General features: G+C 38.6%; 1 protein-coding gene, 1 long non-coding RNA gene and 1 pseudogene across 7 annotated transcripts in view; 1 reads left to right on the forward strand and 2 right to left on the reverse strand.

The window, feature by feature from the left end:
- The window catches only part of RAD23B (RAD23 homolog B, nucleotide excision repair protein), a 52,090-nt gene extending 26,629 nt beyond the window's left edge, over positions 1–25,461 (reverse strand). The window contains exons 1-4 of the mRNA XM_053922021.1: positions 24,978–25,461; positions 6,376–6,457; positions 3,697–3,776; positions 456–724 (exon numbers count right to left, since the gene is read on the reverse strand). Of these exons, the coding sequence (XP_053777996.1) occupies positions 456–724; positions 3,697–3,776; positions 6,376–6,457; positions 24,978–25,043 (497 nt within the window). The 5' untranslated portion in view covers positions 25,044–25,461. The remainder of the gene's footprint in view (positions 1–455; positions 725–3,696; positions 3,777–6,375; positions 6,458–24,977) is intronic.
- Positions 3,141–3,257, reverse strand: LOC112304650 (U2 spliceosomal RNA; annotated as a pseudogene).
- An 8-nt stretch (positions 25,462–25,469) lies between the features above and the next one.
- Positions 25,470–25,977, forward strand: part of LOC112304430 (uncharacterized) — a 153,235-nt gene continuing 152,727 nt past the window's right edge. For 3 of the 6 annotated variants that reach the window (XR_011651128.1, XR_011651130.1, XR_011651131.1), the window contains exon 1: positions 25,470–25,778. This is a non-coding gene — a long non-coding RNA (uncharacterized lncRNA). The remainder of the gene's footprint in view (positions 25,779–25,977) is intronic. The other 3 variants (XR_011651127.1, XR_011651132.1, XR_011651126.1) reach the window with 2 other exon arrangements.

The following is a 25,977-nucleotide window of genomic DNA, read 5'->3' on the forward strand; positions in this document are numbered from 1 at the left end:
TATTACCTGAGCCTGTGCTGTCCTGTTAGGTTATCAACCCCTTGAGAAGAGGCCCCAAGTGAGCAATGAACCAGGTGACTCAAACGTCTCCTAACATGGTTGATTAGGTCAGACACAGAAACTGCACTTAAAGGCAGAACACTAGTATGTCAAGCTACAATATATACTGTACTTTTATCGTTGTTCTTCTTGGTCATTTGATTTCTACACAAAATGAATAATGACTTTGATCCTCTTTCCCTTTCCCTCTAAAAAAAAATGCAGAGTATACAAATCTGGAGTATAGAAGCTTAGACAAAAGTATACTGTTTTCTCCAGAGTTCAAAGTTTAGAAAAGGTTTAACATAGGATATGGAAAGCTAATTTGATCAAAACAATAATCAAAATAAATACATCCATGAAATTCTAATTATGAACATATTCTGAGATACAATTTTCTAGAATCCAGTTCTTACCTGTCAGTTGATGTTGGGCTTGTAGCCACTGGTGTTTCTGCTGGCTTTTCTGCAGGGTTCTCCTGTTTTGTTGCACTAGCAGGTGCAGATTCAGAAGATACTGTTGTTGATGCTGGAGTGACAGATGCAGGTGTGGGAGTGGGAGCCAAAGCAGGGGTGGGGGTTGGGACCTGAGCCACAGCTGGTGCCGTGGAGGAACTAATTGTGGTCGTGGTGGCAGGATTTGATTGCTGAGTTGTTGTTGGTGCTGGTGTTGTCACTGCTTTGGGCTAAACATATTAAAAGGCAGCATAATGAATTAGATAAAATACATTATTACCTGATCTCTAAGTACAGGATTCTACAAACACAACACTAATAATACAAACTTGTAACTTGAAAAAAACTTCGTAAAATGAGGTAACAGTCAATATTAGCACTCTGAATCAATATTCATGTTACTCTTTCAAAGTTAATGACAGTATATATATTAACTACCAACCTCAATTAGCTTTAGCCAAGAGTTTCAGCCTTCATAGCAAGCTAATATAAAAAAAAAGTATTTAAACTGATAGGTATTGAGTACAAAGATGTTAACAGAACTTCTGAGATATGTATGTAGTTAAAAAGAAAACTAAAAGCCAAATAAACTTATAATCACATGCTCTGCACTTTCTGAACTAGAAGCAGAGCCATAAAGATTCCTACAGAACAAAAAGCAATTATATATGGGTAGAAATCATACTGTTACGAGTCTTCATTCTTCTAAGGCCCATCAATGTTCACTGCCTATTTAGCTCGTAAGTTTCCTAATGACAAAAAGTAACTGTTCTGATAGAAGATGGGAATTAAAATTCAACAGTTTGCTCCAAATATAAAACAACAAAAAAAGCAATGCACTGGCATGTCTGGGTCCATCTGAGCCAGTAGAATGCATTAGAAAAAAAGTGGCTAGTGCAAGGCAGGGAGAAAGAACTTAAAAAAATATTAATAGCATTTATTTCCTCCTTCCTCTATTCTAAGAGTCTTGTATTTAGCTCTGTAACTTTTTAAACTGCCAATTTAATACTCTACAAATTATTAATATTTTAAAACACCAATCCATATAAAAATGTAATTTAAATGTATTATGCCCACTTAAAATTTTCCTTAAGATCATTTGTAATCAACATACTATTGGTCTCTGTTGCCAGAAAGAATGACTTAAGCCTTGTTCTAGACAGTACTAAACCCACAGCTTTTTGAAGTTTTGCTTGCTTTTGATCTTACTTTTCCTATCTCTTCTTCGTAATAAGGTCATTTCTCATTGTTTCTATAATGGCTAATTATAGCAGTCTTCTTCTCCATCTAATATCTTGCCTCTACTATTAACTTGAAAATAAAGCAACCACCAATATCATTAGAATCCTATGTAAAATAAAAACAGGCTTGGCCCTGGCCAGTGTGGCTCAGATGGTTGGAGCATCATCCCGTACACCAAAGGGTTTGGGATTCGAACCCTGATTATGGCATATGAGGCAACCAATCAATGTTTCTCTCTGTCTAAAATCAATAAACATTAAAAAGGGGCGGGGGGCCTGGCTCCCAGTAGTTATTCTCCAAATGCATGCATCTATTCTGAGCCCCACCCTGCTAATTCTTGGTTATGTTCTAATAGTTAAGGTTACTATAATACTAAAGAAAATAAGACCAATAACAAATACGCATCCAAATGTGTGGCCACCACATTTTCCATTATGTACTATGTATGATAAAATTAGATGAGACAATGGAATATTATTCAGTCCCAAAACGGACAGTAATGCTACCACATGGATAAACCTTGAAATAAGTCAGTCGTAAAAGGATAAATAGTAATGTGTGATTCCACTTACACGAAGAATGTAGAGGTGAAGGGATGTGGGGATGGAAAGTTACTGTTTAATGGGCACAGTTTCAGTTTGGGAAGATGAAAAAGTTCTAGAAAACTGATGGTACTGATGGCTGCATAACAATGTATATACTTAGTGACACTGAACCACACACTTAAAAATTTTTTTTCAAGTCCAATTCATTTAAAGTGTTACTTTTGTTCCTCAGTACAAAAGTATGTAGTAGTTAAAATTGTTATAAACTCTATTTCCTACTGAATATATCAATTATCTATGACTTTAAAACCCACATTTATTCTATTTTTAGTCTTCGATAAACTGGTTTCTAATTTTAAATTATTTTCAGTGCTACAAGTAACACTATTCTTCTCAAATTATGACAATTTAATCCTAAAAATCAATGTCGTGAGTACTTCCACAGTTCTATGTCTCAACTCTTCATTGCATGTTTATTTATTATTAAACAAGTATATAATATACTGAAAGAACCTATATTTATTTCTGCTTTACAGAAAACCTTTGGCTTTTGTAACTTATCCCAAATATATTTCAGTCCAATAAATCACAGAAATGTTCCTATTAAAAACTTACTCATAATAATCATTCCATCATTTTTTCAGCTGCCTTTTCCCTTTTAGTTTCTCAAAACCTATCCCATTAACTAATAAATATCACTGAAATTATGAGTCTACTTGCCTTGCCTTTGCTACAAAACCTTAATAATATGAGCTATAGTACATAATTTAGCAAGCTCATTTAAGATACCCTTATAAAAACTACAAAATAAGAAACACTGATTCAATTTCCAAGAATCACATTTTCTAATTACATAATCATGGATTTTACTACTCCAACAAAACCTAACAATTTTTTAAAAAGATTTTATTTATTTATTTTAAACCGATAAGAACAGATACTACACTTGATCTTAGCCAAAAGGCCGAGAAGCGATTATTTATTTATTTTAGAGAGAAAGGAAAAGCGGAAGAAAAAGAGAAACATCAATGTGTGGTTGTCTCTTGTGCGCCTCCCTACCTGGCCTGCAACCGAGGCATGCGCTATGACTGGGACTTGAACCAGTTTTCAGTCTGCAGGCCGGCACTCAATCCACTGAGCCACACCAGCCAGGGCTAAAACCTAACAATTTTTAACATGCCATTCTATATATCAGTTGTTTTAATTTACTTAAAATTATGTCCAAACTACAAGTGTATAAAATTATCAACTTTTCATTGACACAAGGTAAATTATTAAAACCTTTAGGAATAGTTACGTGCACGCCACTATGGATGTGCATAAACTGTATTCACTCAAAGGTGTAAGGCTGGACTAGGAATCATTATTTAAAAGCTCATATACATGAAGATATACAGAATAAGGCAGACACTTACTTTTGTCACCATAACCACCACAAAGTTTTTCTCATCAATTTTATATTCTTTTAGAGCAGTATCATCATTGAGGATTTTGCCTAGTATGTGAAGGGGAAAAGAAAAGTTATTTAAGGTACAGCAACCTTTGCCTTACCATAATTGAAGTTAAATCACCAACGTCAATTCTATCAATTAATACTTTCCCCAAAAGAAAAACATTAACCAATAAGCCAAGATAATAAATATAAATGGAACATGGTTAGTTAAAAAGGCATAAGCATTTGATAAAAAGATAACAAGCACACATAGTATACAGATATCCCAAGCAATTCTTTAAATTCTTACTTATGATAAAAGACTTGCTGGTTAAGAAAATATTAAGTGGGTCCTAAGAAAGGAAATTACGAAGACAAATAAAATTCAGTGTTGAGATTGCCCAAGGATGGGAAATAACCTATAACCCCTTTTTTTTCTCGAAAGGAAAGAGGAAAGAACAAACTTCTTGCTCCCACAAACAACCAGATATCTGGCAAAACAAAAATGTTCCAATGTTAAAAAAGTGAGATACTCATAATAAAAGTACTTTAAAAATGATTTATTAATAGTATACAGCAATGACAAGATGATACAGAGCTGGGCAAAACAAAAGTATACAAGACTTTGGTAATACTGAAGGTCTAATGTTAGGGTGGGATTCCTGCAAGTTTCTTTTTTCTTGAATTCAGTTTTCCATTTTTAAGAAGTTATTGAATAAAAAGCTACAGGCATGAAGATGGACAGGAAGAGTCCCTCTATACGGGACCAAGAAAACAGTGAAACTAGCAACCAGAAATTCTAGTTTTATGCCTGCCACCAACTACTTGCCTCTTTAGGCTTCTGATTCCTAATTTTGGGGTTAGTGCTTCCTTTAAACTGTTAAGAAGATATTACAAAATCTCTATCTAGGGAAAGATAAGAATCCATGAACAATCCAAGACCCACTTACTAACATCTACAATGATGATGTTATGTTTTTTTTGAAGAACAATGAAAAGCATTTTCTCCACAAAAAGTAGAATATTAAGTCTATTTTTAAAATACATTTTCCTAATATTTAATAAAATTTTTAGTAAAATACATTTAGTAGAGCAAGGCTAGTAATGCAATTTCCTATTCACATCCTTTGTTACTTTCTTTAATTGGGTTATCTTTTCCTTATTATTTTCTAAGGCTCTTTATATAATCCGAATATTAACCTTTTCTATTCTTGTCACTTATTTATTGTCTTTTGACATGTAAGGTTTTCTATATTCTTCAGTCATTTTGGTATTTTATTTAAAAAACAGATGAAATGAAATTTTATTTCATAGAATGATTCCAAGTACATCAAAAAACATAATATAGTTTCATTTTGATAAATTAGAAAAAAGGCTCAGATTGATTAAAAATACAAAAGCGGGGGAAGGATAGTCTCAACAGATGATGCTGGGAAACTTGGAGAAACATACAAACAATAAAACCGGACCGCTATCCCACACCACTCACAAAAATTAACTGAAAATAAATCAAAGACTTAAACATCAGACCTGACACTACAAAACTCCTAGAATTAAATGTAGGAAACCACGATAAATTTAAGAAAAAAGAAAATGGGAAGATGCTCATTGATATTGTCCTTGGCAATAACATTTTGGACGTGATGCCAAAACACAAACAAAAAAGAAAAAATAAACAAATGGAACTACACCAAGCTCAAAGCTTTGCACAACAACAACAAAACTAACAAAATGATGGAAAGGGAACCCTTATACATTGTTGGTGGGAATGTAAATTGGTCCAACCATTATGAAAAATTATGGAGAAATTCCTCTTGCGGGTATATACCCAATGAAAACAGGATTTCAACAAGATGTATGTACTCTTATGTTTATCACAGCACTATTTCCAGTAGCCAAAATAAAGATACAACCCAAGTGCACATCAAAGATGAATGGATAAAAAAACGACACACACACAATAGAATATTATTCGGCCACAAGTAAGGAACATATCGCCCCATTTACGACAGACAACATGGATGGACTTTGAGAATATTATGTTAAGTGAAATTACATCAGACAGAGAAAGACAAGTACTATATGATCTCACTTAATGTGTGGAATCTAAAAAAGTTTGACCTGTAAAAAAGTCAAAGGAAGTTACCAGGGGACTGGTTACCAGGGTGGGGAGGGGCTAAGACTGATGGTATTTAATGGCACAAACTTTAACTAGTAGTACATAAACCACAGAGATACAACGCACACCATGATGAATACAGACAATAATATCATACTACAATGACACCATGAGATAAATGTGGGTACTTTAGTAGACAAATCCCTACATAAATGTATCTAACATGCCATACAACTTAAACTTACAATGTTACACATCAAATTTATTCAATAAAAAATGAACTTAAAAATACAAAAATTTACAAAACATTAAACAAAACCTTATTAGAGATATATATGCGTATATACATAAAGCAAATGTGAATAAAGGGGGACTGAATATTAATTTAGTCAAATGACTGCTTGTTCACTGCTTCTGTCTGTACAAGCACATTTCTGACAGAATCAATTTGTATTCACTACCATTCATAAAACGGTGATTTCTAAAACTAAAGGAATATCACTGTAGTAAAGAAAATGGCACATTTTCAATATCAATCCATACCTGCATAAATTAACTTCTGACCCGCTACAGGAAAGGCATCTTTCCCCTTTTCGGATTCAATCTTCTCTTTCAATGCTTTCACCTATAAGAAAAATAAAGATTTTTTTTTTTTGGAAAAAATTAAACAACAAATGACAATCCAGAACTCCAGAATCTGATAAAATGATGCAAGAAAAAAATTTTATACACATTAATGTGCCAAAATCTTAACGACTGTATCCTCACAAGATTGTATCAAAAGACTCAGTATTAGGTTAACCTATATTATTAGGTATGATAAGTATAAACTTTGTTTTACCACCATCTGTTACACATACATCGATATTTGAAAAACTTTACCAGCTGAATTGATAAATCTATTTAAAATAAAGTTTCAACATCAAAAAGTTTGATTCTCATTATGGAGTTTATGGGCTTATTTCCTAGAATAAGAAAGTAAAGGTCTAAGAAATAAAATGGCCCCATCTACAATAAAAGTTAAATGTGAAATGTTATAAGGCAAATAATTCACTTGAGAAGTGGGTAATGTTTCATTATAATTACCTAAGGGGGCTTTATAAAGACCAATTAAAAGCATAATTTCTGAGGGAGGGCCCTGGACATCGTATTTTAAAAAATCTTTACTACAGGTAGTTCCGAAGTTCAAGGCTCAGTGAGAATCACTGTACTACTTAAATGATCTTAAACAAGTAGCTCAGTTTCTCTCAGCCTCTAGGAAGAGGGACTGGAATACACTAGATGATCCTTATGGTCTCTCGGAGTCCTAAAATTATATGACAACAGGCTCCTGATGAAGTGGATTCACTTCTGAAACTGACTGTAAAGTAAGGTGGCATAAGAGTTAAATGGTAAGGAAACATAATGAAACTAGTTTCATTGAAGGAATAAGAAGCAAGGGGGGAAATTCCATTTCCTTCAATTTCCCAGAATACTTTTAAAAAGTGTCTAAGTTGATAGTTCTGAGCTTTAGGTGAAAAATTCTTATAGGGATACAGAGAGGGTTCTTTTGTACAATTAAAAAGCCATGGTATAATCTTTCAAAATAAAATTACAGTAACGTTTATATGACTTCAAGTACATTAAGACACAAATTCACATAGTCCTCAAAACTCTGACAAATGGGAGTATCATCCACTCAGTTTTACAGATGAGGAAACAAACCGAAGTTAAACATCCTTGCCAAATCACATTGCAGTAGCTGAAGCCCCAAATCAGCTCTTCTGACTCCAAGCTCTGAAGCAGAGTATTTTGCAAATACTATATAACTCACCCTTGCTACATTAATCTTCCTGAAATGGGTCAGTAGCATCACTGCTATTCTAATGTTCCCCAGAGCAGAAATTTATCAGAAGTCTCTTGCCCTGGCTGGCGTGTCTCAATGGACTGAACGTCAGCTCACAAACTGGAGGGGTTTGATTCCTGGGTCAAGGCACATGCCTGGGTGTGGGCCAGGTCCCCTGTTGGAGGCATGCAAGAGGCAACTGGTCTATGTTTCTCTCTCTCTTCCCCTCTCTCTAAAAATAAATACATAAATAAAATCTTTAAAAATAAAAAACCAAACTCTCACAGCTCACTGTTTTCTTCTGTTCCAAATTTCAAAGGTAAAATTAACACAAGTAACAACTTTATAAAAAAGCACTCAGAATATCTCATCTCAATGTCAGTAAACTGTGAATATAAATTCCACAGTAATAAACAATTTAATACAGTATACTGTTCTATTAAATGGTAAATTCTATGCTAGGAGTGGCTCAGAATAGAAGTACAAGAGCCCACAACTTTTTTTTAACAACTCTATGGTCTGCCCTGCTTTAAATAACACTGATGTTGAGAGTTCTGGCTAGCTGTACGTTCAGTTAGCACTTTATGTAGCAGTGGAAAATAAGAGATATTGGATTGGCCAAAAAGTCCATTACATTTTTTCAATGAAATAAAAGACAAATTTTTAATTTTTAGCAACAACTTTATTGATTTGGATATTTTGAGTATGTTGGCTCTCTCCTGCTACTGGCTTCTTGTGGGTAGAGAGGCCGGGGTGCTGCTAAACATCTTCCAAAGCATGAGAAAGCCCCACCCACAGCAAAGAATTATTTGGCCAAAATGTCAATAGTATCAAGAAACTTCGCAAACCACTTTTGACACGTTCCAGTTGTCACAGCACCTTCTCCATACACTGCACAAAGCCTTTTCTGTGTTTCAGGTACACATTTACCTTTCTTAAATAATAAAGCATAATATACCAAAAATGTTGCATATTTTCTTCCATCTTCAACATTAAAATGGCTGCACCAGAATTCACCAATTTTGATTTTTTTTTAACACATGCTGATACGACAGTTGTCATAATATAATTTAACATTGTTTCGAATGAAGTTAAAGATGACTATTAGAGCCACCGTGCAGAAAAAACATAATGGACTTTTTGGCCAACCCAGTACTATCTAAATTTCTGATAAAGTGACCTTTACAGACAATACAGTTACACCCCGATATTGCTATTGGATATGCTAAGGCCTACAGCAGAGATTCTCAAGGCATGGTCCAGGGGGCCCTGAAGGTTCATACAACCCTATCAGGTGGTCCGCAAGGCCAAAAAAAATTATTTGCTTCTTTTCACTCTCATTTCTCACATGTATACAGTTAAGTTTTCCAGAGGCTACGAAGCATGTGATATCACAAAAACTAAATACAGAAACAGATGAAAATCCATCTTCTATTAAGCAAACATTAATTTGCAAAAGAGGAAAACAGTGTCAGTTTTCTCACGACTGCCTTTTGTTGTTTAGAACATAATTCATGCAAAAATATATTAATTACAACGTGCAGTGGGGCTTATCACTTTTAAGTAAACATGTTAAAAATTTCTGTTTTAGAATAGCCACGGGGATATAAAGTACAGTACAGGAAATGGAGTAGCCAAAGAACTTACACACATGACCCATGGACATGAACAATGGTGTGGGGATGGCCTGAGGAAGTGGGGTGTGCTGGGTGGAGGGGGCAAAGGGGGAAAAATTGGAACAACTGTAACAGCAAAATAAAAAAATTTTAAAATTTGTTTTGATATTTAATATGGCAAATACCAATAAATAAGCACATAGACAAGCTATTTGAGTCCTCAATAATTTATAAGTATAAAGGAATATTAAAAAGTTTGAAGTGCTATCTTACATTCTAATTGACTTGCCCAAAGTCAACTGCGTGGTGGCAGAGCTTGGTTAGAGCACTCTGTGGTGAGTGATAAATTTCTTTCCACATTTTTTTGAGAAAGGAAGTGATGCAATATTTGCAACTGTGACTGCTTGGTGAAAATCGTGAATTACAGGCCACTGTGTCACTATGAATAAACCCAGTTCTCAGAACAGCACATGGTGGGTTAGCAAATAGTTGGTGCTCAGTTATCAACTGCTGAAAAAAGAAAATAAAAAAGAAATGTATGACACACCAAAAAAAAAAAAAAAAGAAATAAGCCTGAATCTCATTCTTTGACAGGTCAGGATGAGTAGATAACTAAGACGGATTTAATTGACATACATAGTTTCTACCCAATAGAAACTGCATTTTTATCTCTAGCACCTGTTTAGTATATATTTTAACAGTTTAGGCCACGATGACTATTTCACTATTTTTAAAAGCCTAAATAAGTAATAACTGTTCTTTAGCTTTGTATATAAAAAAAGGATGGGGTGGGGGTACTCACCCTTAAAAATTAAAGTAGGATGAAAGACAACAACAAAACATCCCCAATCATTTACTTCTAAATAACATTTGCTCCAAAGAAATTAAAAATGTAATTAAAGAATATTAAGAACATAATGAAAACCCTGCACATCAATACCTATGTGGTTTGGCTAAAAAAGTAATCAGACTAACACTAAAAGTGTTTATTATTAAACAAAGAGAAATTAATAAACTAAGCACACAACTAAATAGATATAACAAGATAAATATCGAAAGGAAAAATGCAAATCAAAAAAATTAAGGAAAGTAAAATGGTAGAATATGGTTCTTGTGGCAACAGAAAAATGGACAAATGACAGGGGCAGGCAATTCACAATTACAGAGTCAAAAAGAAAAGTTCAATTGTCTTCAGTAACCAAAAGAACAGATTTTAATGTTAGACACCCTTAGTCCAAAAGACTGTTATGTAGGGACAGACTGTCCTGTATACAATTCTTGGTAGTAAGGGTGAAGAGATACATTCTCAAGATGAGAATGTATCAAATGATAACTGTTTTGAGGGCAGTATGTCAAAAGTCCTGAACTTTACTTTGAGGAGGGGGATTTGACCTGGTATCATCACTTCAGGTAATATCCCACTATCACTTCAGGTAATGTATCAAAGGAAATAACTGAACTAGACTTTGGAACCAGGGTCACTGACCTGCCCCAAATCTGGCATTGTTCCTTACCCTCAACACAGTGATCTTTATTTCTAATCCACCTAAGACATCTGGTATTCACAGGACACAGGCTGAATCTTCTTATTGCAAAACTGCCCCATCTTTGAAATTTTAAGTACCAATGCCATATTCCTACCAACTCTCCCAGCAACTGTTCATTACACCTGGTCTTGCATCCACTATTAAGACTTTGGTCCCTAGATCCTCTACTTTCATTTCCTTACTGTAAACTCTATTCAGCTTAGACAGCAAAGTCACTACCACTTTCTTCCCAGTATCACAGAATTTCCTGTCTTTCTGCTACTATTAGGCAAAAGTTCACACTTGGATCGACACACTTAAATCATCAGTACTGAACATAACATTCTTTCAACCACTCCATGGTATCACACTCTTCTGTCTCATTTAGCTAACAAATTGCACCATTAACTACCTAGCTGACTGCCTATCCACATTTATATCCAGTCTTCTAAATGCTATTGGAGAAAATGAATGGTATCCTGCATCCTTCCATTCTCCTGGTTAGCCCTCTCCTCCATTCGCCAAGAGGGTACTTCAAACCTGTACTCCCCCTCTAAATCTGATTCCCAACACTAATCCCTGTGACCATTTTCTACTTCACTCAAAACACAGAAAACATCAGAGGAACGATCATCAGACCCTCAATTTTCTGCCACCAAAATGACACTTTTTTTTTTTACATCCATATCAACCTAATCCCCTTCCCGTCTACAAAGTGAAAGACATAGTACTTTCATTTAAACTTAATTCTTTCCCGCCCCCAGGTTCTCCCTCAGGTGTTCTCCCATACCTTGCCCAAGTTATTATATTTCCCACCCTCCCTCAGCTTAATCTGCAACTTCTCCCTCAAAGCCAGTTCATTTTCACTCACATTTAAGTGGATCCAATTCTCTATCTTCTTTAAAAAACAAAACAAATAAAACTCCCAACCCCTTGTCTCCTGCTAGCTACTCTCTCCTCTTAGTCTCAAGTGTTTTTCAAAAACTACACATTGTCTTTACTCACTGGTAACCCCACACCTATTACTCAGGTGCACAATACAATGCTGATAAATAGATGCATGCACTTTGCTCTCACTTTGCTGCTCATCTTCTCCAGTAGTGCCTCCTCCCACAATTCCGTTTAGACTGCTTTTTACCAGTACTAGTGATTTCAGTAACATCATAATCAGACATTTCTTAGTCCTTCCCTATTTTACTTCACCTCTCTGTCACATTTGACAGTACTGATCTGTCTCCTTTTCACAATGCCTTCCTTTGGCTTCCATAACGCCATACTCTTCTGGTTTTCCTCCTATCTCCCTGTTCACTCCTTTGTGATATCTTCCTTAGCCAGCCCTTAAAGGCTTCCTTTTCTCCTCTTCCAGGATAGGAAAACTACTCTTAGTTTTTAAAATAATCATCCAGATGTCATCTGTATTTCTAGTCCAGTTCTCTCCTAACCTTCTTCAGTAATGCATACCCAAACTCTCTACTGGACACCTTTAGTGGATGTCTCATGGGCAATTCAACATTAATGTATTTGTGGAAGGATGGCCTCTACAGTACTTCGCCTAAACCCTCCCTAACCCAATCAAATTGAGCGCACTTTGAAAGAGCTCATAAAGAAAAGCCTTCTTTCCAGATGTGGCAAAGAAGGAACAGGCAGCAACAGCGCACATGGTTTCTCTTGAGAAGGTTATGGCAAGCAATGCCTGCAGTTAGGACTCCTGTAACTGTGCCGAGTCCTGTGTCAAAGCTCCTGTTCTGGTAAGTCATCTCAACAGGGTGGATCGAAAACTGTCCCAGGAAATAACCAGGGCTACTTTATCCAAGGCTAGCTAACACACAAGCAGGGACTAAGCTGTCATTTTGCTGCAATTTAGAATAGTTTATAACTAATTCAACTACAGACAAAGCATGGTTAACACTCAAGAAATCAAACTTTTTTCTAGCCAGGACACACAACACTTCTCTTATGAAATTGTGCGCTTTGAAAGAAAAGCATACTCGTTATCTCATATTAAACAGCTGGTATGGCTTCAATTTTTTTCCCCTAAAAGGGAGACAACCGTAATAATCCAGGCATACCTTGTTGTAATGTGCTTCACTTTACTGCGCCTCACAGATGTTGCATTTTTTAAAATGAACTGAGGGCACACCCCTCCACCCCACCAGCACAAATATTATAACTCACTTTATTCGGATACTTGCTTTGTTGCTGTGGTCTGGAATTGAACTACCAATATCTCCGAGGTATGCCTGTAGCCTATTTAAAAATGCTATTGCAAAAGCTGATGGGCTACCCCTTTTAACCCACTCCCTTGTGCGGTGCTTTTCTCTTGCTTCTCTCATATCCCTCACATCAAATCATTTCCCTGTGGTTCCAATGTACCGTCTATTTCCCAATTTGAGCACTACATTGCATCCCAAGGCACTACCCTAATTCAGGCCAACAACCATTGAAAGCAGTCATTTTCATTTAACAAATTTAAGTAGCATGTTTCAGATATCAAAATAGTATCTTATAAATTATTCCCCTTCATAGTAGTATGATGTTTTGCATGTCAGTCTTCTTATATAGCACTTTTGCATAAGATTTCTAAGACCAATGTTTATTGATTAGGTCAGCAACTGAGTATTTCTGATAATCCAGCTTCCTCAATGTTACAGTATATTTTCCTTATTACTGTTGTCACTATGTTGTTCCTTATTACTGTTATAGCTATACACAGGAAAAAGAATTATGCAAACTGCCCAGAAACATCATGGCTAAATGAATAACAGCTCATGGGTCTATGAACTTACCAGATGCCAAGTAGTATGCCAAGAACTTCACAATATTTAACTCATTTAATCTGTGCTATATCTCTATTTGAACCCCAGCTACTTACTCATATGGAAGTTAGTGTTGGTAAACAAATACAGTTATTTGTGAACAATGATGCAGGCATTTTTGAAGCAATCTGCCAGTCTTTGATCCAATGATTCCCTATCTAGAAATCAATCCTGAAGAGATGCTCACAAGTACTTCAAGATACATGAACAAAGTATGTGCACTACACATTTGCAGGTAATACGGAAAATAACAGTAAAATCCACCGATGGTGAAATCATAAAATGCATTATTGCACATACGTTCATTTGAATACTATGCAGTGCAGCAAGAATGATGACTAAATAAGGTATGCACAACATGCACGCACATATGAATGAATTAAATATTTGCAATCATCTTTAAAAGAAAAAAGCTAGTTGCTAAGAAATTTATTTTTCAAAAATAAGTATAGTGTAGGTATAAAAATGTGACTAGTAGCACAGAGTCCAGTTGTTACTTAGACCAGTGGCCCAAAGCCTATCAATTTTTTACTTTATTTACTATAACAAGCCTTATTTTAATATTCAAAAATTAAGAGAAAAGTTAGAACTTAAAAGAAAAAAAAAATGACAGACAGACTTCCAGTCAAGATGGCAGCATAGGGCAGACAAGGCTCACCTCTTCGCACAACCACATCAAAATTACAACTAAAATATAGTACCATCACTCAGAACTGTCAGAAATTGGGTTGAATGGAAGTCTGACCACTACAGAATTAAAGAAACCACATCTATCCCAAGTGCCAGGAAGGGCGCAGACATGGAATAGGCTGGTCCCAACCTATGTGTGGTGGATAAAAATTTGGGAGGGTATCTCAGGAGCAAGGAGTCCCAACCGGACACCAGGTCCCCCAGCCAAGGGTTCCAGTGCCAGGAAGATAAGTCCCCATGACTTCTGGCTGCAAAAACCAGTAGGAATTGAATCCGTGGAAGAAACTTCTGGAGCCCCAAGCAGTTCCTCTTAAAGAACCCACACACAGACTCACCTACTCAGACTCACTTCCTCTGAGCTTCAGCATTGGGATGGCAGCTCGAAGGGCACGAGTGGCACAGAGGATGAAGTGTCTGGCATCGTGGTGAGCAGAGGCCATTGTCCCTTTTCTGAGCTCTCTCCCTGAAGAGCCATGAAGCCAGCAGGCTGGTGCAATATCTGAGACTCCATCAACCTGGCTAACACTGGTTGACCCACCTTAGAGGTCCCTAGACACTCCGTCATACCCAACCACCCAGGCTGCTTTTCCATATGAATGGCTGGTCTTGGCTCATGCTTCACAACTTCCTAAATCCTCTCAAACAAGCAACAGTTGGCCTCAGAGAGCTGCAGGCCCACCCACTTGGCTTCACCGGGGAATCTCTAAGCCTAGAACAAGTAACAGCCACCTCAGATTGCTTCACAGCACAAGCAGGGTGGCCCCAGGCAAAACACAGAGGGGTGCTGACCATGGCCTGCATCACCCAAGAAATCCCAGGGCAAGCACACACAGTGGACAGCTAGACCACATCAGAGCACCACCACCCTGCCCCTGCACAGCTGATCCTCCACAGAGGGTGGAGGTTGGTGGTCAGTGGTCACAGCCAATACTTGCAGATGACTGGCCTGGGCACATCCCTCCCATTGATCTGCCAAAAGCAACCAAGGCTTAACTACAAGAGGAGGGTGTACTCAGCCCACACAAAGGGTGTACCTCAATTACCCAGCATGGGTGATAAGGGAGGCTGTGCCACTATAGGACACCTACTACAAGGCCACACTACGAAGTCAGTAGTGTGCTTTGACTACAGAGTCAAAGCACCTCTACCGAACACATAGAAACAAACACAAGGAAGCTGTCAAAATGAGGAGACAAAGAACCATTGCCTAAATGAAAGAACAGATCAAAACTCCAGAAAAAGAGCTAAACGGATTGGAGATAAGCAACCTATCAGATGCAGAGTTCAAAACACTGGTTATAAGGATGCTCGAGGAACTTAGCGAGGACTTCAACAGCATAAAAAAGATCCAGTCAGAAACGAAGGATATCCATGGCTAGTGTGGCTCAGTGGATTGAGAGCTGACCTGTGAATCAAAGGGTCACTGGTTTGATTCCCAGTCAGGGCATATGCCTGGGTTGTAGGTCAGGTCCCTAGCAGGGGGTGCACGAGAAGCAACCACACATTGATGTTTCTCTCCCTCTTTCTCCTTGCCCTCTCCTCTTTCTAAAAGCTTTAAAAAGAAAGAAAGAAAGAAAGAAAGAAAGAAAGAAAGAAAGAAAGAAAGGATACACTAATTGAAATAAAGAATATTTACAGGGAAACAACAGTAGAGTGGATGAAGGTGAGAATCAAATCAAATCAATGATTTGGAAGGTAAGTAGGCAAAAAAGAACCAATCAGAACAACAAGAAAAATCTAAAAACAAAACAAAACAAAACAAAACAAAAAACCCCCCAAAACAACAAATGATGATAGTATAAGCAGCCTTCTGGGACAACATTAAGCATTCCAACATTTGCACCAGAGGGGTGCAAGAAGAGAAAGAGCAAAAAATTGTAAATCTATTTGAAAAAATAATGAAAGAAAACCTCCCTAACTTGGTGAAGAAAATAGACATGCAAGTTCAGAAAGCACAGAGAGTCCCAAACAAGGTGGAAGCAAAGAGGCCGACTTCAATACACATAATAATTAAAATGCCAAAGGTTAAAAATAAAGAAAAACTCTTAAAAGCAGCAAGAGAAAAACAGAGAGTTACCTACAGAAAAGTTCCCATAAAACTGCCACCTGATTTCTTAAAAGAAACTTTGCAGGCAAGAAGGGACTGGCAAGAAATATTCAAACTCATGAAAAGCAGGGACCTCCAGCCAAGACTGCTCTACCCCGTAAAGCTAGCATTTAGAATCGCTGGGAGGATAAAGAGCTTTCCAGTCAAGAAAAAAACTAAAGGATTTCATCATCACCAAACCATTGTGATAGGAAATGTTAAAGGGACTTATTTAAGAAAAAGATCAAAACTATGAACAATAAAATGGCAAAAATACTTATCAACAATGGAATCTAAAAACAAAGTAAGCAAACAAGAACAGAGACAGAATCATGTTATACAGAGAGCGTTTTGATGGTTGCCAGATGTAAGGGGGGGGATGGGTTAGACGTAACAGGATTAAGAAATAAATAGCCATGTGGATGTAAAGTACAGTATAGGAAACAGAGTAGCCAAAGACCTTATATGCACGACATATGAACATGAAGAATGGTGGGTGGATTGCCTGAGGGAATGGGGGGGGGGGGGTGCTGATTGGAGAGGGCAAAGGGGGAAAATCAGGACAACTGTAATAGCATAATCAATAATAAATATAATTTATTAAAAATATAATTAAAAAAATAAATAAATAAAAAAGATCTCATTGTGCTTCCCCAGTCATTGCTTACCTCCGTTACACAAGAATACACTGCAATTTGAGAATATTTTATTGGGGGCGGGGGAAAGTCTGAAGCAGTAGTTCTAATACTATATAGCCTAGCAAAAAAAAAAAAAAAAAAAAAAAAGAGCAACTAAAATTTGACAATTAATCATTAGCAATAGGAAAGAGAGTCCCAAGACTAGTATGTTTGTAAAGGTATTTCACAGATTTACACTAAGGGCAAAGCTGTTTCTTTCCTTTTTGATTCCTTGGGTGGTATCCTTCCATTCGAGAAACGGGCACAGGCACCAAACAGCATTACCTGAATTTCTCCCCCACAGTAGGTTCCTGTTAATTCTTAAAATAGAATTGATTATAAACGTTAGTTGACTTCAGTGCAACAGGAAAAATCTTCCCACTAGGCCAAGGAGTGAAAGAATACAGTACAAGTGATATTTTTTTACTGAAACAATAACTTAGAGTACAATATTAATAATGTATAAACAGACAGTAAACAAAGGCAATTAATTCTTAAAGTAGAGTTACGATCCAAAAGTCTACTACTTTAAATATACTATTCAGAATCCCTATCTCACACAGAAACTATGGTATTTAGGTTCCTAAGCCGACCTATTAGTGCCAATTTAATCTATTTCATTATAAAACATATTCCTAATAGTATGATTTTAACAAGATTGAGAGAGGCAGAGTTTGAAGACTGAGGAAGCAGAAAAGCAGGAATTCCCAAGATACTTGTAACTTTTAAGTTTTTATACAGGCAGAGAATGACCTAACACTACCAAAAAAGCCAACTACCTAATCCAACCAGAAGAGTGTGGGGGGAGAGGGAGTGACAAATAATTTTTTCTCTACCTGTTGAATCACCTAGGACCTGTTCCTATGTATTAGTCATGTAAAGCCAATCTACCTCCTCTGCTAGAAAAGGTTTATATAATACTTCAAAGGATTTATAAAGTTCACTCAGTTACAAAATTAGCTCCTAGACACACTACACAAGAAACTTATTTATCCAAACTTACTGCAAACAGATGGTGTGGTGTCCTTCGGCAGGATTCACTGTGCTGTAGCAGGCTTAAATTTAGCACATTTCTTTCCAAAAGTGACAAGAATTTTATACGTTAACCATCAAATAATCTCACAACTTTCAAGCCAAAAGAAGAACACTTCTCTTCAAAACTGTTTGAAACCGCTGATTACAGCAAGTTGAGAGAATGAGAAGGATATCTCATTTACACAAACCTCTGCTAGACAGGATAGTGGAAACATCCATCAATAATGGAAAACTGATGAAAGCACAATTTATTTTTAAAATTGCGTAAATTTATTTCTAATTTCACAATTCGCTAAAGATGCTCAGATCCACAATCTCATCTGATTATCACATCTGCTCTACGAAGACAGGTAAATTATTATTATTATTACTGTACCCATTTTACCAATGAGAAAAGAGACTTAAGTACTGTGCTCAAGGACACAGCACAACTAGAGAGTGGGAGAAAATTATTCAAGTTGAGAAACGGCATGATGTATGTGCAAGAGAGTAAGATATAGAAAAACGTAAACAGACTCAAGAGCTGATCCTGAGTTTTGCTGTAAGGAAGGGGAGGGAAATGAGGCAGTAGCCAAAGAAGGATGTGGATCAAGGGAGGGTGGAGGGGGAGTTCTTCAAGATCGAAGAAATGTATGTGTACTCTAGAAGTGGAAAAGGCAATGATACAGAAGAGAAAAGGAGAACGCACGGAGTCACGTCCTTCACAGATGACATGGCAGTGTAGGATGCCGCAGACAAGTGAAGGGACTGGCTTCAGACAGCACTGCCCTCAGTAGATAGCCACCCATAATTAAAGGTTAGCAGGCAGGTAGCTCTGGTAGGCCCTTGTAAAAGTCCCAACAGTTTCTGCATTCTCGATAAAATACAACATTTCAATAAAATACAAAGTCTAGGGTCATCATCAGAAAATAAGTAGAGATGATATGGAATCTGTGAATGGATCAGGAAAATGAATGACTACGCGGCAGAGGAAGGGCCTAGTGAAGGTTAATGTTCATGAATTTAAGTGAGACAAGTCAATGTGGCTATGTGTTCATCATCTGGCTGCACAGCTGCAAGCAAAGAACGTTCAATTTAATCACATTTGGGGTTTTCCAAGCAAGAACAATAGAGAGTGAGTGGGACCATGGTGCAAAGCTCTAAGCACCCTATGTATGTTATTTCAAACTCACGTAACATTCAAAACAACCCTATGAGGGTTGTCTCTTAGCCAACTTGGCTAAGAGATGCTATGCTGACCCTTTACCCATGGGGGTAATTATAATTATCTGCCCCGTTTGTAGGTGGGCAGGGGTGGAAGCGGTAAAAAGGGGTAAAATGGCGGCAGCAGTGAAAAGAAGTTATGGGTAAAATGGATTACAGGTCTCGTGAGAACTGGAATCAGAGGGAAGGTCAAGTGGGATACCAAAAACAGATTAGTGGGGATAGGGAAAGAGCTACAGCTAATAGTAATGATAAGTGCTAGTTACTTACCCATGGGACTGGGAGTAGAAGGAAAGATCACCGGATGAGAAATTAAGGAATAGAAGGCCGGAGTATGGGCAAGACCATCTTTTATAGATATTAAAACTATCAATATCAAGGCCACTGACTGTGTGACCACAGGCAAGTTACTACTGACGCTAATTTTCATTTCATTTTAAAACATATACTGTTACATATTTTTCACAATGCAGGTGTGGGTTTCTTTTTGCCACATGCTATGAAACTCAGAATTATTGTAATAATTTCCACAGTTAAAGGCAGCTACACCAGGAAAAAGGACAATGTCGAGGGTAATTATCAGTATATGTCTGCAGGTACTATTCTCCACTTCCTCATCTCTCAAGCATTCCTCAGTCCACTCAAATCTAACTTCTGGCCTCACCGCTCCATGGGGACTATTCACCAGGGTCAAATATGACCTCCAAGTTACCAAAACCAAAAGTCATGTCTTGTTTTAAATCTTACTTTTGATTTCTCAATTATTAGACACATTTGACCTTTACCTCCTCCTTCCAACTTCTTTTTTTTTTTTTTGGACTCTTCCTACCTCAAAAGGTTGCTCCTTGACTGACCTCATTACCATTCAATCTTCACGTGTTAGAGCATCCCAGGATTCAGCCCTAGGCCCCATCCTATTTCCCAGCAACATTCTCATCAAGGTTCCTCAATTCTAGTAGCATAGATGCTAATTAAATACAAGCAATGAATACATTAGGCATTAGAGCTCAAAAGAGATTGGGCATTAAAAAAAAAAAAAGACTACTGGATGATCTCATCTGAAGCCAACCATACTGCTATCTGCTGCCTATTGTCAGTCATGGAACAGAGAGTCGTAACAAATCTCCTTGTCACCCCCACCTGAATGTTCAATAGGAATTTTAAATTTAGGTCTTGAGTCCCCACCCCAACCCCCAAACCTACTCCTCTCCCAGCTCTCTACATCTCAGGAAACAAACAAGTATTCACACAATTTATACAACCAAAATCTAGGTTTAATTTTTGATTTCTCAATTTTCCCCACTCTAACCCATCAAAAAATTCTCTTAACTCTACACTCCCCAACTATCTCAAACCCATCCACTTCTCTTCAAATCCCTGCTTCTATTGTACTTCCCTGGTCGAAGCCTCCACTGCTCGAGACTACTGCGCGAGCCTTCTCATTGGTCTCCCTGCTTAGGCTCCTGCTCATTCTACTATCATTCACCATATAGTGGTCCAACTCTTTAAAGCCTTACAAAAAATCATTTTTCTCCTTTGCTTAAAATCCCCCATGGCTTCCTATTCTACCTTGAAAACTCCCAGGTGATTACAGAGGCCTGCAGACTCTGGTGCCTAGCCTAACCCTCCTATCTCTAATCTGAGCCCCCCCACCCCCCTGCAACGCAAGACTTTTTGGTTCCCAAAACACTGTTTTTAAATGCCTTTGCCTATAGAAAACACTCTCCCCGGCTGAGTGCTTATTATTATTCAGATCTCAGTTTAAATGTCACCTTATTAAGGTTTTGGGTGACCAATTCAAAAGTAGCCACCCAGTCATGCACTCTCAGATTACCTCACTCTATCTCATAGCTCTCATAATGAGCAGGTTTAAAAAATCTGCTTTTTGACTAATTAATCCACTACAATGTCTGCACTATGACAGCAGGACCTGACATTTAATAAGTACTCAAAAATAAGCCAAGAAACCTTAGTTTCATCTCTGCAAAGTAGATCTTTAATACATTCACTACTTGATGTTTTAATAATCCAGTGAACATCTTAAGGTACAACACCAGCACAACTAAATTAAAATACAATAAAGCATAATAGGAAAAATTCACTCATTAAAAATGACTAGCAAATACCATATACAGAATAAGTACTAAAGCAGTATTTTATATCATAATCAACATTATACAAATAAATAGCATAGTTAAATAATTATTTGCAGGTTACTGTACAGCACACTATGCTATTTATAGTAATTAAAACTACTGTATCTTTACAATTCTCTTAGCAAAAACTTCCAATGTATATACACAGCTTTGATGTCACTTATGTGAGTACAGTAATATAATTACACTTCAGCTTGTGTATTTAAAGTGTCATTCCAGCTGGGCTTTTTTTTCTCTTTTACTTTTTTGGTCTAGTTACTGAAAGTACACAACAGTGGCAGGAGTTAACAGATTGAAGGATTAAATCTGCATACACATACTTTTCCTTGTCATTTTCAGTGATACAATAAGATCTTCACTGTATTACAATATTATTAATTTTTGTTCTTTAATCCATCTGTTCTCAATTAAAGGGTTTAAGTAATGGCAAAACAAAAAAAATTAAGTGACTTTAGATCTGAGCTTAAAAACTTTGTGTACTCCATTTCTCTCTAAATCTCGATCACACCACCAATCTTCAGAATTTTTAAGAATTGTATATGATTATTAGTCTATCAGACATCTCAGAATGCTTTATTAGATTAAATTTCTCCACATAATGAAGAATATTCTTTCAAGCAATGGTTTCCCCATCCCATCTTCCCATTTTGTTTATATGTAAACAGTCTGAATATTTTGCAAGAGGAGATGCATTCCTATACAAATAAAAAAGACTTGCAATGGTTCAAAATTGCTAGTATGTATTAAGAAAATTTTGTTAGTTAAATACTAGGAGAGAGGATTTTCAACAGTCAGAAACTAAAGCAAATACACACCTTAAATCCTCCTGCTTTTTTTCCCTTTGGACAACTTCAAATGCATAGCCCTCTAAGCTATAACCAGGCTTCCAGAAGACCCACACCAGGTCCTATGAGTCCCTGCGCCCTCCAGTCTCGCCAAAGCTCACTTAACATTTACTTATTCAACAAATGAATCACTCCTGTGATTCTTATCTCAGTTCTTTTTTTCACTCATTTTTGCTCCTGCTCATCCCCCACAAGAAGTTTCTCTACTGAAAACTTCAAGTTACTTCACTTCCTCAGTTCCTTCTAAGCAAATATCAAACAAGGACAAATCTTTGAGCAGCCAAAACAGAGGTCTCAGAAAACAAAATCTGTTCACTCTATGTGGATCTCCCTACATAAAATCCATTTCCCCCTTTATTTTAGATCTATCTCTAATATCCTTGGTTACCTAGTTTTCACAACACATTAGAAACAGGATACTTAGTCTCTCTGTAAATAAACATAATCTTTACTTCTTTTCTTACTGGAATTCTACACTTAAATTCTGCATCAAAAATATTAATTTTAAAAGCCACTATAAAAATAAATTTAATATAGTTCTATCTTGAAAAACATTTCTGAAATTTAAATTTACTAACATGAAACCCTACAATTCACTTTAATGTAAATGTTTTATATATCACAGATGAAATGCTTTCATTTCTTGCCCCAGACTAACAGTGTGAGTTTGTACATTTATACAAATAGTAAAATATGAATAAAAAGCCACTCTAACAATGAGCTTTCTGAAGCTATATTTTATAACTCATATAACTAATACATTACCTCAGAAATAAACTGGAAAATAGCAAATAGTTAAAAATCTATACAAACATAATATTGGCTCTACAGTAATATAAAGTGCCCAAAGAGCTATATAAATCTTGCAGAATATAAATATTTCAGTGGAGCTGAAAAAAGTCATTGAATAGCTTCAATAAACTCATAGATATTTTTAAAATCTTGTTTCAATAACTCTGGAATTAATTCTGAATATTATCAGCTAGTAAAGTTCCTGCAGCACCATCATTTAATACTACAAAGAACCGAAATCAAATAGACAATTATGAGAAGTTTTATCTGGAAACATTAGAGACAGCTGCATTTTAACTTTCATCCTCTAAGTTACTAGTACAAACTAAGCAGAAGAAATATTCATTAATCTGACTTCTATTAGTAACATCAATCCACAGGGTGTTGTCAATCACTTCTGAGGACACTGAAGTTTCTCATCTGTAGTCGGTATTTTCTGCATCTTTAAGAATTTAATCACACAGCATACTTCTACACGTATCTTGAAACAAAATCATTTTGTGCCACAATTCCAAAAACGTTGAGAACTGTTTCTTAAATGATTAAGGATGTAGAAAACTTTAGATGAAATGAGATAAACACACACTACTATATCCTCACTCAAAGGTATCTATCCACTGATTAATAATCACTTCCGTTTAGTGACCACCAATCAAATACCAACCATCTAATCATCTCATCTCTGCAAGTCAGATACACAGCAAATAAGTACAAAGCCACAATGAACCGCAGATCTATTCAATTAACACCAAGAATAGAATCAACTGTTTTTTTTCAAAATACAGATGGGCAAAAAGTTGCTCGTTTAAATTTAGCATTATGACAACTTCAACGGTGTAGAAAGTGACAATTCCACAACATAAGCAGTGAATTTATGCCCATGGCATTTTTAGATTCTTGGCATAAAATTGTACTGACTTCAACATAGTGGCTTTTTTGGCAGTCAAACATACAGAAGACGGCATGAGAATTTACCATGTGGACTTACGAAGTTTTCAAAGGCTTAACTGCGTAAGAGTTAAGTTTTTATTTTCGTTTTTCTCCCACGAAGTGCTATTGCTGGGGGGCAGGAAAGGGAGGATGCAGGGTTCCAACTCCTACAATTCCAAGACTTTTAACATCGAGGACCTGAAAGGGCTCTAAAGCAAAAATCTTCACCACCAAAGAGGTCACAAAGAGCAATCTACGTATAGGTTTGGGTTCGGTGGCGGGCGAACTGCAGCCAAGATATACCAGTTCTGGGGGGTAGAGGGCACAGAATTCACTTTCCCCACGCCTCACCTCTCACCCTGCGGCGGACGGAACCTGACACCCTTTTTTAAATGGCTCTTTATCTTCGAGCTTAGCGCCCAACCAGGTCCACGCAGGGGTAGTGGCGACGCCTACATCTCCCTCCCCCACCCTAGGCACCCACACCAGAGTGCCCGGCTACACCGCAAAAAAGCCTTGACCGCCCCCCCCCCCCCGCCCACCTCTGGCCTCGCAAAGGAGAGCTCCTAGTACAAGGCCTCAAGTACCCCGCGTGCGTGCGCTCGCTCCACGCCATCTGCCACCAGGCCTTCGGCGTCTGGCCACAGCTTCCCCTTACTCCTGCCACAAAGCCCGTGGCCAACTCCGAAAGGTCCAGACGGCCGCACGCCACTGGGTCAGGGACACCCGACCCTGCCCGCGCCCGTAGCCCGCAGGCCTCATCAAGAGCCAGGAGCCGGAGCCGCACGCCACGCTCTCCCAGGTGCACCCCGGCTCTCCCTGTTCAGGGCGCCGCCGGGCCCTGCTCAGAGCTGAAGCGGGGACCCCGCGCACTGTCGCGCCGCCCCTCCGCCCAGGCCCGGCGGCCCGTGCGCGTCCGCCCCTTCCCCTGGTCCCCGCCGCTCGCACCGTCTCGTCGGGGTCGATGTCGATCTTAAAGGTCTGCTGCTGCAGAGTCTTCAGGGTGACCTGCATGGTGCCGCCGCGCCGCTCCGCTGCCGGGCCTGCTCCGGGTGCTGGGCCGCTGGGCGGGGTCTGTGGCCTAGCGGGGCCCCGGGGTCGCCCGCGCTCCTCGTGCTCTCGGGAGGAAGGCGGTGGGGGTGGGGGTTTGTCACATTCGCCCCGTGGATCGGCCTCTTCCCCAGCCGTGGCCTCGGACCGCGTCGCTGCCTCCGCGACTGCGGCCTTTCCCGCGACCTCGGACCGCCGTGCTTCGTCAGGTTCCCGGCGCCAGCCACTGAGTCTGCAGGAGGCTCGAGGAGCCCTTGGAAACAAGTAGAGAATCCGCTAGCTCACCACAGGCCGGTGGCCGCCATCATCGTGACTCGCCGAGACGCGCCCCCTCCCCCTCCCGAGAAACCTGGGGGATGGGGCCGGGCGGGCACAGCGCGCAGGCGTAAATTGCGGCGAGACTGTGCGCAGGCGCAACTAAGAACTCGGCCCCGGAATTGGGACAGGGTGCAGGCGGCTCTGGAATGTCCGAGGCCTGGATCCCGTGTGCGCAGGCGCAGTCCGGGTGTCTACGGGGCTCTAGGGGGTGCCTAGTTGCGTATGCAGCCCCGAGTGTTCTCCCGCCTGCCGTCGCTCCGCCTACGTCTAGACTCCGCCCGGCTGCCCAGGCTCGAATTGCGTAATCGGTAGCGGGGGAAGCGCTACGTGGAGACCGGATTCAGTGGATGCTGAGCTCCGGAGCTGGGGAGCTAGAGGGCGGTAGGTCGGGGCCGGGCTTAAGTGAAAGGATCTTGGTCACCACCGTAATGAGTCGGCGCTTACAGGGCGCTTGTTGCGTAGCTGAGCCTTTGTGGTGGCGACTGGTTCTTTAACCTTGGGAGCACAGACTATAGCGCCCAGACTGCCTATGTGGACCTTGAGCCTAAACAGAAGGGCTGATAACAGGAGGTCAACTTAT

The sequence above is a fragment of the Desmodus rotundus genome, chromosome 1 (assembly GCF_022682495.2).
Source record: "Desmodus rotundus isolate HL8 chromosome 1, HLdesRot8A.1, whole genome shotgun sequence".
NCBI classification, from domain to species: Eukaryota; Metazoa; Chordata; class Mammalia; order Chiroptera; family Phyllostomidae; genus Desmodus; species Desmodus rotundus.